The sequence below is a fragment of the Mus caroli genome, unplaced genomic scaffold (assembly GCF_978045245.1).
Source record: "Mus caroli unplaced genomic scaffold, Mus_caroli_1 scaffold_4, whole genome shotgun sequence".
NCBI classification, from domain to species: domain Eukaryota; kingdom Metazoa; phylum Chordata; class Mammalia; order Rodentia; family Muridae; genus Mus; species Mus caroli.
Genome location: NW_028227259.1, coordinates 1167128 through 1186046, shown reverse-complemented (window position 1 = coordinate 1186046; position 18919 = coordinate 1167128). Strand labels below are relative to the sequence as shown.

General features: G+C 41.5%; 1 protein-coding gene across 7 annotated transcripts in view; it reads right to left on the bottom strand.

Annotated features, from left to right (window-relative positions):
• The window catches only part of Akap9 (A-kinase anchoring protein 9), a 150543-nt gene that overhangs the window by 24448 nt on the left and 107176 nt on the right, over nt 1–18919 (bottom strand). For 3 of the 7 annotated variants that reach the window (XM_029477658.2, XM_029477659.2, XM_021163848.3), the window contains 9 exons: nt 17593–17745; nt 16742–16921; nt 14731–15765; nt 12025–12162; nt 11048–11533; nt 10591–10654; nt 10384–10484; nt 1019–1210; nt 605–781 (listed from right to left, as the gene is read on the bottom strand). In XM_029477658.2, coding sequence (XP_029333518.1) covers nt 605–781; nt 1019–1210; nt 10384–10484; nt 10591–10654; nt 11048–11533; nt 12025–12162; nt 14731–15765; nt 16742–16921; nt 17593–17745 — 2526 coding nt within the window. The remainder of the gene's footprint in view (nt 1–604; nt 782–1018; nt 1211–10383; nt 10485–10590; nt 10655–11047; nt 11534–12024; nt 12163–14730; nt 15766–16741; nt 16922–17592; nt 17746–18919) is intronic. The other 4 variants (XM_029477660.2, XM_029477661.2, XM_029477663.2 and 1 more) reach the window with 2 other exon arrangements.

Sequence of the window (18919 nt, the reverse complement as noted above, 5' to 3'; positions counted from 1 at the left end):
TGGAGGGCTTCACTGGAGGAAGCAGGCTCCTTGGACATGTCTTTGTAGGTTATACTTGGTCCCTAACCCCTTACTCTTTCTCTGCCTCTGCCACTTGCCCCTGGTACCATGACATAACCCAGAGTTGATGAAGGCAAAGACTACAAACTAAAAGCTCTGAATTAGGGTATCTGTAAACTGTTCTGTATGTAAACCCTTCTGTGGGTAAACTGCTCACGACATATACTCTGCTCCGCAATGGCAATCTGATGACTACAACCACACAGAAAACAAGATCACACCTAGCTAGCCAATGAAAGTGTGACCAGAGGATGGGACCTGGGGCCAACAGAGCACGGCAACTTCATTCTTCTAGTTTCTTTAGGTCTGTCCTGTTCCTCACTTTTTAACTTCCTACGTTTGGCTATTAGTTCATTAGATTTTCAGTGTTTCTTACTTGGTAATGTAAGGTAAAACATCTGAAGGAATAGTTTTTTCTACATATTCCTAGTGGTTTCTGTGAAATGCTAAGCTTCTTATTTAAATCAAGACTCCAAATAAGATCAATAATCCACTTTTTCTTACTGTTCAACAAAGATTCGTTAAAATAGTTTTGTTTTGATACCTGCTCTTGTATTCTCTGTTCCAAAGAGTTTAACAATCCATCCGCATCTCTAGTGCTGAGAGATGTCAGCTCAGTTTGGAATGTAGCTAGTAAAACACTACGTTCCTTTACGAAAACACGCTGACAGGCAAGCAGAAGTTCACCTCGCCAGTCTGAAAGATGACACCTGTCATAGACCTGTGAAGTGCAAACAGGAAAGTCACTCTCCCAATAAGCATGCTTTATATATGTTCCAGAAATTCTAGACTAACAACACTATTTTCTCCAAAAGTTCAAAAGAATATATTTTTTCAGATGTGAAAAGATAAAAACTAATTTACATGAAGCATATATAAAAAGATAATTTACTCTTTTAAGATGTACCATTGTCATTAAACAAATGTACAGCTAACTAGAAGATGAATATTTGAATACCTCAGTTTCTCTTCGCACTTGCATCTTAGAAATCAAATCTTTAAGAGATGAGATGGTACTGAGGTAAGCTTGTCTCTCCTTCAGCCAAGATTCTGAAAGCTGCTGAATGGAATGGTCCTCTCCATCATCACAGAGGGGACTGGAGAGAGAGAGCACCTGCATGCCCTCACTGTGGACAGCCTTCACTAACCCCTAGAAAATAAAGCATTGAAGGCAAAATGATGACTTCAAAGACTGAAAAATAAGACATCCAAAATTAAACAAGCAGCTTCATTAACCCCCACTGACTTAGTAGACAGAGAATTGGATCCCAGCATTTCCCGATGTCTGCTTCCCATGGAGCGGTGAGTCAATCCTAAGGCTGTCAATATCTAAGTGTCAATGGCACATCTAAGTGTTCTCTTCCAGTTGGCTAGCATAGCTCTAGGCTTAGTGATCAGTCACTGACTTGATGTACAGACATAATGTGAGAAATACCTTGCACCTTGAGACTGTTTTCATAACCCTGTCAAGCAAAATATGGGAAATAAAGTGGGTGTGAAAATTGTCCATACATACAATTTTACACATATATACTGTGGAACACTGCTGCATGAAAGAGAATGAGTCTTGGTGTCATTTAACCAAGAGTGAGCCCAGTTCCCTAACAAAGGACTATCCTCTCTATTACTGAAGAGCACATCAAGTTTGGTATATAAACAAAAAACTTTGTCTTAAACCTTTTACAAGGGAAGAAGCTCATTATCTAACTTCATGGTCCCTAACAAATGCACTGACCTAAGCTCACGTGTTATTTTTTGTGGATCATTCATTGCGTTTATAATCTGTGCTTCAAGCAGAGATTACAGATTTCATCACCACACCTTACACATGCACACTGCAGAGACTATCGATTTCTCACCACACCTTACACACGCACACTGCAGAGACTATAGATTTCATCACCACACCTTACACACGCACACTGCAGAGACTATAGATTTCATCACCACACCTTACACACGCACACTGCAGAGACTATAGATTTCATCACCACACCTTACACACGCACACTGCAGAGACTATAGATTTCATCACCACACCTTACACACGCACACTGCAGAGACTATAGATTTCATCACCACACCTTACACATGCACACTGCAGAGACTATAGATTTCATCACCACACCTCACACATGCACACTGCAGAGACTATAGATTTCATCACCACACCTTACACATGCACACTGCAGAGACTATAGATTTCATCACCACACCTCACACATGCACACTGCAGAGACTATAGATTTCTCACCACACCTCACACATGCACACTGCAGAGACTATAGATTTCTCACCACACCTTACACACGCACACTGCAGAGACTATAGATTTCATCACCACACCTTACACACGCACACTGCAGAGACTACAAATTTCATCACCACACCTTACACACGCACACTGTAGAGACTATAGATTTCATCACCACACCTTACACACGCACACTGGAGAGACTACAGATTTCATCACCACACCTTACACATGCACACTGGAGAGACTATAGATTTCATCACCACACCTTACACACGCACACTGCAGAGACTATAGATTTCATCACCACACCTTACACACGCACACTGCAGAGACTATAGATTTCATCACCACACCTTACACACGCACACTGCAGAGACTATAGATTTCATCACCACACCTTACACACGCACACTGGAGAGACTATAGATTTCATCACCACACCTTACACACGCACACTGCAGGGACTATAGATTTCATCACTGCACCTTCCTTACACATGCACACTGCAGAGACTATAGATTTCATCACTGCATCTTACACATGCACACAGCTTGAGTCAGGGTTATAGTGGAGTTACAAGGGAGAAATAGGGAATAGTTTAAGAGTAAACTACGGGATCAGCGCCGGGGTATCGGGAGCGCAGGGTTGCCTGACACCCGCCAGCTACCCACGACCCCCGCCGCAGGATTTTGGGACTTCTGGTGAGTGGAACACAGCTTCTGCTCCAATCCAATTGCGCGCGGGACCTGAGACTGCATTAGTTAGGGAAGCAGAAACCGGCCTGAGTAGGGCCACAGGCCTCATCCGGCCAGATCAGCGCCGGGGTAGCGGGAGCGGAGGGTTGCCTGACACCCGCCAGCTACCCACGACCCCCGCCACAGGATTTTGGGACTGCTGGTGAGTGGAACACAGCTTCTGCTCCAATCCAATTGCGCGGGACCTGAGACTGCATTAGTTAGGGAAGCAGAAACCGGCCTGAGTAGGGCCACAGGCCTCATCCGGCCGGATCAGCACCTGGGTAGCAGGAGCGCAGGGTTGCCTGACACCCGCCAGCTACCCACGACCCCCGCCGCAGGATTTTGGGACTGCTGGTGAGTGGAACACAGCTTCTGCTCCAGTCCAATCACGCGGGACCTGAGACTGCTCTGGTTGGGGAGAGAGAAATCCGGCCTACATAGGGCCACAACCCTCTTCCGGTCAGAAAAGCACCGGGGCAGCTGGGGCTCAGGGTCTGCTGACACTCTCCAGCTACCCAAAACACCCGCCACAGGATCTTAAGACTTCTGGTGAGTGGAGCACAGCTTCTGATCCAATCCAATTGCGCGGGACCTGAGACTGCATTAGTTAGGGAAGCAGAAACCTGCCTGAGTAGGACCACAGGCCTCATCCAGCCGGATCAGCGCCGGGGTAGCGGGAGCGCAGGGTTGCCTGACACCCGCCAGCTACCCACGACCCCCGCCGCAGGATTTTGGGACTGCTGGTGAGTGGAACACAGCTTCTGCTCCAGTCCAATCACGCAGGACCTGAGACTGCTCTGGTTGGGGAGAGAGAAATCCGGCCTACATAGGACCACAACCCTCATCCGGTCAGAAAAGCACCGGGGCAGCTGGGGTGCAGGGTCGGCTGACACTCACCAGCTACCCACAACACCCACCACAGGATCTTAAGACTTCTGGAGAGTGGAACACAGCTTCTGCTCCAATCCAATTGCACGCGGGACCAGAGACTGCATTAGTTAGGGAAGCAGAAAAACGGCCTGAGTAGGACCACAGGCCTCTTCCGGCTGGACCAGCACCGGGGTACCGTCAGCTACCCACGACCCCCGCCGCAGGATTTAGAGACTGCTGGTGAGTGGAACACAGCTTCTGCTCCAATCTTTAAACAGTGACAACGATAACAACTAACCCCAGAGATTACCAGATGGCGAAAGGTAAACGTAATAATCTTACTAACAGAAACCAAGACCACTCACCATCATCAGAACCCAGCACCCCCACTTCGCCCAGTCCAGGGCACCCCAACACACCGGAAAAGCTAGACACGGATTTAAAAGCATATCTCCTGATGATGATAGAGGACTTCAAGAAGGACTTTAATAACGAACTTAAAGAATTACAGGAGAACACTGCTAAACAGGCAGAAGACAATAAAGAGGAAGCACAAAAATCCCTTAAAGAATTGCAGGAGAACACTGCTAAAGAGTTACAAATCCTTAAAGAAAAACACGATAACATAATCAAACAGGTAGAAGTCCTTACAGAAAAACAGGAAAACACATCCAAACAGATGATGGAAATGAACAAAACCATACTAGACCTAAAAAGGGAAGTAGACACAATAAAGAAAACCCAAAATGAGGCAACACTGGAGATAGAAACCCTAGGAAAGAAATCTGGAACCATAGATACGAGCATCAGCAACAGAATACAAGAGATGGAAGAGAGAATCTCAGGTGCAGAAGATTCCATAGAGAACATCGGCACAACAATCAAGGAAAATGTAAAATGCAAAAAGATCCTAACTCAAAACATCCAAGAAATACAGGACACAATGAGAAGACCAAACCTACGGATAATAGGAGTGGATGAGAATGAAGATTTTCAACTCAAAGGACCAGCAAACATCTTCAACAAAATTATAGAAGAAAACTTCCCAAATCTAAAGAAAGAGATGCCCATGAATATACAAGAAGCCTACAGAACTCCAAATAGACTGGACCAGAAAAGAAATACCTCCCGACACATAATAATCAGAGCAACAAATGCTCTAAATAAAGATAGAATACTAAAAGCAGTAAGAGAAAAAGGCCAAGTAACATATAAAGCCAAGCCTATCAGAATTACACCAGATTTTTCACCAGAGACTATGAAAGCCAGAAGATCCTGGACAGATGTTATACAGACACTAAAAGAACACAAATTCCAGCCCAGGCTACTATACCCAGCCAAACTCTCAATTAACATAGATGGAGAAACCAAAGTATTCCACGACAAAACCAAATTCACACATTATCTCTCCACGAATCCAGCCCTTCAAAGGATAATAACAGAAAAAAACCAATACAAGGACAGGAACCACGCCCTAGAAACAACAAGAAGGTAATCCCTCAACAAACCTAAAAGAAGACAGCCACAAGAACAAAATGCCAACTTTAACAACAAAAATAACAGGAAACAACAATTACTTTTCCTTAATATCTCTTAATATCAATGGACTCAACTCCCCGATAAAAAGACATAGACTAACAAACTGGCTACACAAACAAGACCCAACATTTTGCTGCTTACAGGAAACTCATCTCAGAGAAAAGGATAGACACTACCTCAGAATGAAAGGCTGGAAAACAATTTTCCAAGCAAATGGCATGAAGAAACAAGCTGGAGTAGCCATTCTAATATCTGATAAGATTGACTTCCAACCCAAAGTCATTAAAAAAGACAGGGAGGGACACTTCATACTCATCAAAGGTAAAATCCTCCAAGAGGAACTATCAATCCTGAATATCTATGCTCCAAATACAAAGGCAGCCACATTCATTAAAGAAACTTTAGTAAAGCTCAAAGCACACATTGCACCTCATACAATAATAGTGGGAGACTTCAACACACCACTTTCACCAATGGACAGATCATGGAAACAGAAACTAAACAGGGACACAGTGAAACTAAGAGAAATTATGAATCAAATGGATCTGGCAGATATCTACAGAACATTCTATCCTAAAACAAAAGGATATACCTTCTTCTCAGCACCTCATGGTACCTTCTCCAAAATTGACCACATAATTGGTCACAAAGCAGGCCTCAACAGATATAAAAATATTGAAATTGTCCCATGCATCCTATCAGATCACCATGGACTAAGGCTGATCTTCATAACAAAATAAATAATAGAAAGCCAACCTTCACGTGGAAACTGAACAACACTCTTCTCAATGATACCTTGGTCAAGGAAGGAATAAAGAAAGAAATTAAGGACTTTTTAGAGTTCAATGAAAATGAAGCCACAACATACCCAAACTTATGGGACGCAATGAAAGCATTTCTAAGAGGAAAACTCATAGCTCTGAGTGCCTCCAAAAGGAAACTAGAGAGAGCACACATTAGCAGCTTGACAACACACCTAAAAGCACTAGAACAAAAGGAAGCAAATTCACCCAAGAGGAGTAGATGGCAGGAAATAATCAAACTCAGGGGTGAAATCAACCAAGTGGAAACAAGAAAAACTATTCAAAGAATCAACCAATCAAGGAGCTGGTTCTTTGAGAAAATCAACAAGATAGATAAACCCTTAGCCAGACTCACTAGAGGGCACAGGGAAAGCATCCTAATTAACAAAATCAGAAATGAAAAAGGAGACATAACAACAGATCCTGAAGACATCCAAAACACCATCAGATCCTTCTACCAAAGGCTATACTCAACAAAACTGGAGAACCTGGATGAAATGGAGAAGTTCCTAGACAGATACCAGGTACCAAAGTTGAATCAAGATCAGGTTAATGATCTAAACAGCCCTATATCATCCAAAGAAATAGAAGCAGTCATTAATAGTCTCCCAACTAAAAAAAGCCCAGGACCAGATGGGTTTAGTGCAGAGTTCTATCAGACCTTCAAAGAAGATCTAATCCCAGTTCTTCACAAACTATTCCACAAAATAGAAACAGAAGGTACTCTACCCAACTCATTCTATGAAGCCACAATTACTCTGATACCTAAACCACAAAAAGACCCAACAAAGATAGAAAACTTCAGACCAATATCCCTTATGAATATTGATGCAAAAATCCTCAATAAAGTTCTTGCTAACCGAATCCAAGAACACATCAAAACAATCATCCATCCTGACCAAGTAGGTTTCATCCCAGGGATGCAGGGATGGTTCAATATACGGAAATCCATCAACGTAATCCAGTATATAAACAAACTCAAAGACAAAAACCACATGGTCATCTCGTTAGATGCGGAAAAAGCATTTGACAAGATCCAACACCCATTCGTGATAAAAGTCTTGGAAAGATCAGGAATTCAAGGCCCATACCTAAACATGATAAAAGCAATCTACAGCAAACCAGTAGCCAACATCAAAGTAAATGGTCAGAAGCTTGAAGCAATCCCTCTAAAATCAGGGACTAGACAAGGCTGTCCACTTTCTCCATACCTATTCAACATTGTACTTGAAGTCCTAGCCAGAGCAATTCGACAACAAAAGGAGATCAAAGGGATACAAATTGGAAAAGATGAAGTCAAAATATCACTTTTTGCAGATGATATGATAGTATATATAAGTGACCCTAAAAATTCCACCAGAGAACTCCTAAGCCTGATAAACAGCTTCGGTGAAGTAGCTGGATATAAAATTAACTCAAACAAATCAATGGCCTTTCTCTACACAAAGAATAAACAGGCTGAGAAAGAAATTAGGGAAACAACACCCTTCTCAATAGTCACAAATAATATAAAATATCTTGGCGTGACTCTAACTAAGGAAGTGAAAGATCTGTATAATAAAAACTTCAAGTCTCTGAAGAAAGAAATTATAGAAGATCTCAGAAGATGGAAAGATCTCCCATGCTCATGGATTGGCAGGATCAACATTGTAAAAATGGCTATCTTGCCAAAAGCAATCTACAGATTCAATGCAATCCCCATCAAAATTCCAAATCAATTCTTCAACGAATTAGAAAGTGCAATCTGCAAATTCATCTGGAATAACAAAAAACCTAGGATAGCAAAAACTCTTCTCAAGGATAAAAGAACCTCTGGTGGAATCACCATGCCGGACCTAAAGCTCTACTACAGAGCAATTGTGATAAAAACTGCATGGTACTGGTATAGTGACAGACAAATAGACCAATGGAATAGAATTGAAGACCCAGAAATGAACCCACACACCTACGGTCACTTGATCTTCGACAAGGGAGCTAAAAGCATCCAGTGGAAGAAAGACAGCATTTTCAACAAATGGTGCTGGCACAACTGGTTGTTAACATGTAGAAGAATGCGAATCGATCCATTCCTATCTCCTTGTACTAAGGTCAAGTCTAAGTGGATCAAGGAACTTCACATAAAACCAGAGACACTGAAACTTATAGAGGAGAAAGTGGGGAAAAGCCTTGAAGATATGGGCACAGGGGAAAAATTCCTGAGTAGAACAGTAATGGCTTGTGCTGTAAGATCGAGAATTGACAAGTGGGACCTCATGAAACTACAAAGCTTCTGCAAGGCTAAAGACACCATCAATAAGACAAAAAAACCACCAACAGATTGGGAAAGGATCTTCACCTATCCTAAATCAGATAAGGGACTAATATCCAATATATATAAAGAACTCAAGAAGGTGGACTCCAGAAAGTCAAATAACCCCATTAAAAAATGGGGCTCAGAACTGAACAAAGAATTCTCACCTGAGGAATACCGAATGGCAGAGAAGCACCTGAAAAAATGTTCAACATCCTTAATCATCAGGGAAATGCAAATCAAAACAACCCTGAGATTCCACCTCACACCAGTCAGAATGGCTAAGATCAAAAATTCAGGTGACAGCAGTTGCTGGCGAGGATGTGGAGAAAGAGGAACACTCCTCCATTGTTGGTGGGATTGCAAGCTTGTACAACCACTCTGGAAATCAGTCTGGCGGTTCCTCAGATAATTGGACATAGTACTACCGGAGGATCCAGCAATACCTCTCCTGGGCATATATCCAGAAGATGTCCCAACCGGTAAAAAGGACACATGCTCCACTATGTTCATAGCAGCCCTATTTATAATAGCCAGAAGCTGGAAAGAACCCAGATGTCCCTCAACAGAGGAATGGATACAGAAATTATGGTACATTTACACAATGGAGTACTACTCAGCTATTAAAAAGAATGAATTTATGAAATTCCTAGCCAAATGGATGGACCTGGAGGGCATCATCTTGAGTGAAGTAACACAATCACAAAAGAACTCACACAATATGTATTCATTGATAAGTGGATATTAGCCCAAAACTTAGGATACCCAAGATATAAGATACAATTTGATAAACGCATGAAACTCAAGAAGAATGAAGACCAAAGTGTGGACACTGTGCACCTTCTTAGAATTGGGAACAAAACACCCAGGGAAGGAGTTACAGAGACAAAGTTCGTAGCTGTGATGAAAGGATGGACCATTTAGAGACTGCTGTATCCAGGGATCCGTCCCAGAATCAGCTTCTAAACGCTGACACCATTGCATACACTAGCAAGATTTTGCTGAAAGGACCCAAATATAGCTGTCTCTTGTGAGACGATGCCGGGGCCTAGCAAACACAGGAGTGGATGTTCACAGTCAGCTATTGGATGTATCACAGGGCTCCCAATGGAGAAGCTAGAGAAAGTACCCAAGGAGCTAAAGGGATCTGCAACCCTATTGTTGGAACAACATGATGTACTAACCAGAACCCCGGAGCTCTTGTCTCTAGCTGCATATGTATCGAAAGATGGCCTAGTTGGCCATCAATGGAAAGAGAGGCCCATTGGACTTGCAAACTTTATATGCCCCAATATAGGGGAATGCCAGGGCCAAAAGAATGGGAATGGGTGGGTAGGGAAGTGGGGGGCGCTATGGGGGACTTTTGGGATAGTATTGGAAATGTAATTGAGGAAAATATGTAATAAAAATATTAAAAAAAAAAAAAGAGTAAACTACACATTCAGCTTAGACTGTAAAATTTGATTACATGGGGGATCTAAGGTATAGTAATGGTGATCATATTGTTTTTCTTAACGGTAAATTCAATTTAAACAGGCTGAGTACACAGTATACAGTTTTAAATGATCTCAAAGCATCCAGCTGACTTGGTTAGACATAAATCTGATGGAAGGCAAGCTACAAGAGGCATCCAGAAAAACCGTTTTCCTCATAGACTACCATAATATCTATGCACCTTAGAAACACGTTTCCAGGGATCCTTTAACTGCGCAGTTCTCTCTTCACAGAGGACCTTCCTATGGAACTCCAAATTGACTGCCCTGTCAGTGCAGTTAAGTCAGTGCAGATGATACAGCCTGAGTTAACTAAGGGTTTTGTCTCCAGTACCTTTATTTTCTTTGGAAATAAGTCTGCTGACGTTTCCCCTTCTTCTCGGCCTTCTATTGCTGTATCAAATCCCTGGCTTTGACCCCAGTCTGATTCAGAATCTACAATTAAGAAAATAACCATCTGTAATTACATATGTGCAGACAAAATAATACTTTATAACACTATTCCATTTGTTTAAACATTCTAGAATTTTATTCAACTTACCACTGGAATAGACTTCTCTACTTTGATAAGCAACAGAATCTGGCAATTCAGGAATGGAGGATCCCTAATTAAAGAAGACAAAAATCAGAATATACATGACTTTAAAATTTATTTAGTAAAATACTGGATCCAATGAATAACTAGTTTCTGATTAAGGGAGAAATAAAGACATCAATTTATTGTGATACTGAAATACTACACATATAACAAATATAATTTTCCTCCTCATAGATGTTGCCATAGAAAGGAACACTCATGAGTTACAAAATCACAATAGGCTCTGAAACCATATGATAATTTCCTTATCTAACTATACAACAAGAAGATGCCAAATTGTGATTATATTATGAAAAGAGGTATTATTTCATGGATCCTTTTGAGATGTTTGTCTTAAAAGCTTATACTGTTGGAAGCAAATGGCAGGATGTAGACAACACATTGTATGAAGATCAGATACCTCTTTGCATCTTAGACACTGGGTCATCTCCTTCAGGGTCTCGCATTCCTTAGTCAGTAACTGGATCTCAACATAATGGTCTTTCTTCAAAGATTCAGTTTCTAAAATATGTCTGGATTCCATATCCAAAATCTCAGCGGCATGTAGCTCTTGTAGGTGTTCCATTTTTTTAGTCAATTGATTGATGGTATCTCTGACTTCTTCTTGGGTGCTCTCGCTCTGTAAGTCAGTCTGAATCGCTGCATTTCTAACAAGGATCTGCAGGGTCTGATTGCTGCTGCTGACCTTGTCTGTTCTCTCTGTGAGCCCAGAGCAGCCACCTACTTCAACAGAAGGTGGCTCTGGTATGGGGGCCTTTCTGCTTTCCTGTTCTCCAGTCCTCTTTTCTTTTTCTAAGAAGTAGGATAATTTCTCCTTGGCTTCTGTGAGTTGATCTTTAACTTGGCCTAAGTCCTTCTGAAGTGATGTTATGTAGCTTTCTTTTACCTACAACACAATGAGCAGAACAGCAGAGAGATGAGTTAAGTTTTGAGTACATTAGAAGCAGGGCTGGGGGTGCAAATACGGGGGGCACAGTTCATGCATCACTACTAATTGCAGCAGAAAAGGAAAATCGCTCTCAGTGCCCCCAGTTTCTGCCCGCTTTTGTACATGCTTGCTCAGATTACACAGAAGTCAGATTTGCTATCAGTTATCAGAGAAGTGTTCTCAGTTTTTGTTTCCGTGGGACTCTTTGCTGTTGTATAACGAGAGCCCTTCTCCTCCTTCACCTAGGACAGATAAGAAGCATCCTCCCAACCCTGAGTCCCAGAAAAACTAAACAAGAAGATGCTGGTAAAGAAATGTAACAATGGAATTTCTCTTTAAATCTAAAAAAGGCTTTCCCTACTACTAAAGTTTAAGATATAGATCTAGGGAATACACTGAGAGGGAATGGAGAGGTAAAAATGAATTAGAAGCTATGCTGCTCATCTTACCAAAAGATCTTCTTCAAGTTTTTCTGTCCGTTCTTTATAACTGGCAAGTTCTAAAGTGGCTACGGACTCAGCTTCAAGAGCTTCAGGTCCAGCCAGAAACCCACGATCTCCACTGGCGTGAGTGAGCTTCACAGTTGTCTGAGTGAGAGTTGAGAAGAACACTGTCATTTAGAAAGCACACCCACACTGCCATGGTGCTTTACAAAGAATGGCTGCCTAGGCTAATGTCCAATAGATACAAAGAACTCAACAAGTTAGACTCCAGAAAACCAAACAACCCTATTAAAAATGGGGTGCAGAGCTAAACAAAATAATTCTCAACTGAGGAATACCAAATGGCTGAGAAGCACCTAAAAAATGTTCAACATCCTTAGTCATCAGGGAAATGCAAATCAAAACAACCCTGAGATTCTATCTCACATCAGTCAGAATGGCTAAGATCAAACACTCAGGTGACAGCAGATGCTGGCGAGGATGTGAAAAAAAGAGAACACTCTTCCATTGTTGGTAGGATTGCAAGCTTGTACAACCACTCTGGAAATCAGTTTGTTAGTTCCTCAGAAATTGGACATAGTACTACCTGAGGACCCAGCATATACCCAGAAGATGCTCTGACTTGTAATAAGGACACATGCTCCACTATGTTCACATCAGCCATATTTATAATAGCCAGAAGCTGGAAAGAACCCAGATGTCCCTCAACAGAGGAGTGGATACAGAAAATGTAGTACATTTATACAATGTAGCACTACTCAGTTATTAAAAACAATGAATTTATGAAATTCTTAGACAAATGGATGGATCTGGAGGATATCATCCTGAGTGAGGTAACCCATTTACAAAAGAACACACGTGATATGCACTCACTGATAAGTGGATATTAGCTCACAAGCTCAGAATACCCAAGATATAATTCGTAAAACACATGAAACTCAAGAAGAAGGAAGACCAGAGTGTGGACACTTCATTCCTTCTTAGAAGAAGGGGGAACAAAATACCCATGGGAGGAGGTACAGAGACAAAGTGTGAAGCCGAGACTGAAGGAATGATCATGCAGAGACTGCCCCACCTGGGAATCCATCCCATAAACAACCACCAAAACCAGACACTATTGTGGATGCCAACAAAAGCTTGCTAACAGGAGTCTGATATAGCTGTCTCCTGAGAGGCTCTGCCAGTGCCTGACAAATATAGAAGTAGATGCTCACAGCTATCCATTGGACTAAGCACAGGGTCCCTAATGAAGGAGCTAGAGAAAGGAACCAAGGAGCTGATGGGGTTTGCAGCCAGATAGGAGGAACACTAATATGAACTAACCAGTATCTTCAGAGCTCCCTGGGAATAAACCACCAATCAAAGAAAACACATGGTGGGACTCATGGCTCTAGCTGCATATGTAACAGAGTATGTCCTAGTCGGTCATCACTGGGAGGAGAGGCCCTTGGTCCTGTGAAGGTTCTATGTCGCAGTATAGGGGAATGCCAGGGCTAGGAAGAGGCAGTGGGTGGGTTGGTGAGCAGGGTGAGGCGGGAAGGGATAGGGGATTTTCGAAGGGGAAACTTGGAAAAGAGATAACATTTGAAATGTAAATAAAGAAAAGATCTAATTAAAAAAAAAAAAAGAACGGCTGCCTACAATCACAAGACAAAATGGCCACTTCTTGTTAAAATCAGCAAGGACATTTTTCAAAGCCATTACTTCATACAAAGATAATCAGAGCAACTTTCTGATACTGAAGGTAAATGTAATTAATATACACGCACACACTTGAATGCCATCCAAAACCTTTCCAATTTGTATCAGATGTGACCAAGATATTCCTTACATGTCACAGGCAGCAAGTCTTAGTATTCTTTGCAATATAAGCTAAAAGTCTTCTTCTGTGCATTAAGAAATAACCATGGTCTCAGAACATTACCTAAGAAGACATTTAGATCTCTAACACAAGTTTTTTCTCATAAACAATGAAATCTCAACAGGTATACAATTTGTAAGAGCTAATGACTTTTTCCACATTAATTCAGTACATCATTAATGTGAAGATTTTTACTTCTTAAAAGGCATGATGTCAGAGCATATGTATTAGGAAGAAATTATGGGAGAAAAGCCCACAGAAGTCCTGGAGAACAGAGGTTAAATTTAATATTTCTTATATTTCTTGTTTCAATAAATGACTTTACTAGTGGAACAGATATCATATTTGAAGACTACAGATTTTAGTTTGCACTTGTTACTCTGGTGTTACCTTTAATCTGTATCTATAGCTTTTTTCCTAATTTAAGGAAACTGCATTTAATATAGTATATAAGCAAATTAAAAGCCTACTATAGCTAAGCCTAACAGCAAAGTCTCATGGGGCCAATTATGAATAGCTGTGCTTCAGGAAACTATAGACCATCAACCAATTAGATCATCGCCAAAGCCTTAGCCATAATCACTCAAGGCAACATTGTACTTCACTTGGGCGTTCTGTCTGTTTATAACCCTATGTACACAGAGGTCTCTGAGTCTCTCAGTGCTAAACAATTCATGAACTACAATTCACAATTCAAATAAAGTAGGAACAGTATATTTTCATGAAATCTCATTATTTATGAATTGTTTGATACAAACCAAACTCCAAATTTATCAGTACACTATCACTGAACAAAGGAAAAGATTACCTAGAGCATTTGAGTGGAAAACGAAAATCAAATGAAAACCAACCTCCCCATCCCTAGAGCTTTGTTCTCCTTCTTCTTCTTCCAGTCTTTTCTTGGCTTCCTCTAATAGCATCTGTAGCTCCATAACTCTCTTTTCTGTCTCTGAAGCATTTCCCACATGTTTTTCTGACACTGTACCACTGTGCACTTCAGCTACACGGCTCTCCACCTCTGCTAGCCTCAGGGTCACTGTGGGGATGACTGACTCCGTGCTGGCTCCTGTCAGACCTTTTCCATTCTGTGTAGCTGTCCTTCCGGGTGCTGATGAAACTGTCTGCTTTTCTTGGTGGAACAGCACATACTCCTGAGCTGCCTCCACTTGGACCTGACTGACCAGTGCAGCAGTGAACTTCTCAAGGCTTCTCTGCAGGTCTGTGAGCTTCTTCTGAAGCCTGTGTATCTCAGACTGGGCTTGCTCTTGTACGGTTTCTGTTTGTTCTTGACACTGGGTAAGCACAACGTCCTTGGCGCTAACAGAGCTCGCCAGGGACTTTATTTCTAGTGTTCTAGAAGCTTTAGGGCTTTCCTGAAGACACGTAAGGGAGGTCTGTTTTTCTAGAGGTTTGGTCACATCCTGGGCAGGGGCATCTTCTGGCTGCAAATTGTCACTGCCCAGCTCACGCACAGTCATGTGGATACTTTCCTTAGGTAGACTTGGAAGTTCTTCATTGCTGGCACATTCTTTATTCAAGTTGCACAGTGACTGTGTCATCTGATCCATTTTGAAATTGATCTCTCTAAGTACGTTGTTCATGTGCATCATTACCTGGTTGGTGGTTTCTACTCGTTCTTCTAAACCCAGCTTTTCAGCAGTCACCCTGTCCAGCTGATGGTTAAAGCTCTCCTCATCTTCTGGGAGGTTCCTGGCATCCTCTCTCTGCTGTTCGATGCTGACCACCTCCTGCTGCAGTTTCTCAATCACGCCAGTGAGCTGCTCTACTTCTTCCTCTCTCTGTTTCTTCTCATGTTCTCGCTCACTCATCAAACGTTCAATCTGGGTTTCAAGATCTTGTATCTGTTCCTTTTGTTCTTCAATGACCTGTTATTTAATGAAAAAGACATGCAGACAAAATAAATGTATATTTATATTTTGGAAATTCTATTTTAAGAAATGACCTTATAGAGATGAGTATGTCCCAAACTAACATCCTGTCTCTGACATAGGAATGTTCTTTTCAATACAGACCAACAAGATATCTCCTCATTTACAACTTCATTCTGGGATTTTGTTAAACTTGAGCTCCAACGTGAGCAGTTCATTTCCCATTAGGAAAACAGTATCAGTACATCCCCTTCAACAGAATGAAGTGCTAAAATAACACACTCACAGAGGATTCTCAAAGGCAAAGCCTACTGAACACCCTGAACAGTGTAAACTTGAACACATTTAGTCAGCAAGCACTTTCACCACCTGAGCCATCCCACTGGCCATGATTTTTTTTTTTTTTAATTTGTTGGGAAAGGGGAAGAGAGAAGGCTCAGTGACTAGGTATCCTTATTCCATAAGCATGAGAAACTGAGTTCAAGTCCCCAGCATACATATAAAAAGCTGGGCAGGGTCATGTGAGAACTGGAGACAGGCAGATTCTGAGAGCTGGTCAACCAGACTAAATGGGGAAACCCTGTGTCAAGGCAATGAGGCAGAGAGCAATAGCAGAATAGACCTGATGCCCTGTTCTGGCCACTGTGTGAACAGACATTGATACATATGTTTGCATGCAGAGGGGGGAAATTCAACAGGAAAGTGAAAAGTGGCACTATTTTGTGTTTTAAATTTTAGTTACAGTCTCTGAGATCGCTTAGCTGGTCAGGATGTTGCCTGTCAAAGCTGACGAGCTGAGTTTCATTTCTGGGGCTCACATAGTACACGGAGAAATTATCCCCACAAGCTGTTCAATGACCTACAAAACAGGCTGCAGAGTGAGTGAAAACTCACTCCGTTCTCCAAAATAGGTGAGTGTAATAAAAATTGAAAAACTGTAACATATTAATTTTAACAAATTTAATGGGCACACCTTGTTATCCGCTTTGAGTTTAAGTTGCTGCTGCAGTTTTATAAACTGCTCATTTAACCGGTCAATTTCAATCTCCTTTTCTTGTATTAGCTGTGCAAATTTGCCAATCAACATGGGCTGATCCCGAGTAGATACAGAATCAGATTCCTTCACGGCAAACCCAAGTTTTTCTATTTCATCCTAGGGACAAAAATAATTGTATGATCATTACATGTTGCTTCAAAATGTTCAAAATGTCTTATAAAAGAGATGGCATGCACATAATAAATTACTGTATTTCAATACTTAAAGTACTTTGATAAATGATCTCAAATAATGTCATTGATGATGAATTCAAGTGTCTAGGTTCAGTAGCAAATATAAATATGTCAGGGGTTGGTCTGGTGGTATGTATATATGATATGTATATATCTGACCCCTAAGTTCTGGCTGTTGTCCAGATGAGTGGATTCTCTCCTACACTGGCCTTTGTTAGGTAAACTTTGCTCCCCAATTTAATTCCTAATTGGCCATGAAGTGGTTGGGACAGAAAGCTTAGGAAGGCAGGCCTGAGAATGAAGTAGGGGATCTTAAGAAGGATCATGAGGAGGAAGAGGGAGGAGACAGAGAGAGCAGAAGGTCACTGTCACCTGGGATGGAGCAGGAGCACATAGACACAAGAAGAGCACCCAGGGGACAGACTGATGAAACACAGACAGCCCTCGTCACAAGGCTGAGATGTGAAACAGCAGAGAACCTGCCCAATCTAGGATGGCAGCTTTTCTATGGGCTAGCTAGAATAATTCATGTATACAAATAACTTACCAAAATACAAAGTATCAAAATGCGAACTCTTCTTCTAAGCCAGTTACCTTAAATAACCTGTTTTCCTGCTGGAGCTCCTGCAGGCGGGTGGTGGACTCTTTTTTCTGAATCTCCAGCTGCATGAGAAGTTCCTGGACCTCATCATTCTTATTTTCCAGTTCTTCCCGAAACTGTTCTAATTGTTCTTCTAGGTTGGTGATCTGTAAAACCAAAGTTATCCGAGGGGGAACAAAACAAACAATAAAACCCAGTTCACATCCATGTTACTCTCAGCAAAGAGTTCTATATTTTACAAAGGATGTATTACCATTTACGCATGCTTAAATATAAAGAAAAATGCCTTTCTAAGTTATGTTTAACTGCATAATTCCTAAACATGCTCAAAGTGAATTTTTCTGTTTTCTGGTTTTGTTTTGTGTTTTTAAAGATAAGATGTAGCCCTGGCTGTCCTGGAACTTGGTATGTTCGATGCTAGCCACCCTCTGCCTCCTTCAGTGTTAGCAATAAAGATATATGTCACCACACTCGGCTTCAAACTACAGAAAAGATTTATTTTATTATGTTTATTATACGTATTGGGCTGACTGAGGATAGTAATAACCATTTATTAGCTACTTCATAACTATTTAATAGATGATTGATGAATGGACTTGCAAATGCCTGTTTAAATGATTGAAACTGCTACAATACAAGCATCGTGAGATGCAGAAGCAGCACTGGGTGGCAGCTGGGTTGTTTACTGCCTTACAGACTATGGGGTGATAGGTTATTTATGCATGGATTACAAGTAGAGTCCCAGTACTGACAAGGAGAGCTCTGAAGTCAGTCTAGCAAGTCTAATAAAAATAGTATAGTACTAGCAATAATACCCAGATTTGAGGCTGGGATGACAGCTCAGATGACCACATACGAGGGCTTGAGTTTGATCTCTCTGTGTAAAAAGCTAAGTATGGTGGTATGCGCTTGGAATCACAGCACTGGGGAGCTGGAGACAGGGTTATCCCTGGGGTTTGTTGAGACCAGTCTAGTCTACCTGTTGAACCACAGGTACCAGTGAACAACAGGTCTCAAAATACATGGTTAATGGTGCCTGAGGAATGACACCTGAGATGGACCTCTGGCCTTCACATATAAAACCCTACTATATGTACATGTAAACACACACGCACACACACACACACACACACACACTCATCCAGACTGTTCTATAATCATTCCCATCTGTAGAAGAAAGAAAATTCACAAAGAGATCAATGTGTTCTCAGATCACAGTCAGGTAAAGCCATCTTTGAATTTGAAGGGATAACTGCTGCAGTCTTCCATTCCAAACCACTGTTTATCCTGCCTCTTTTCTTCTTTCTTTTAAGATTTATT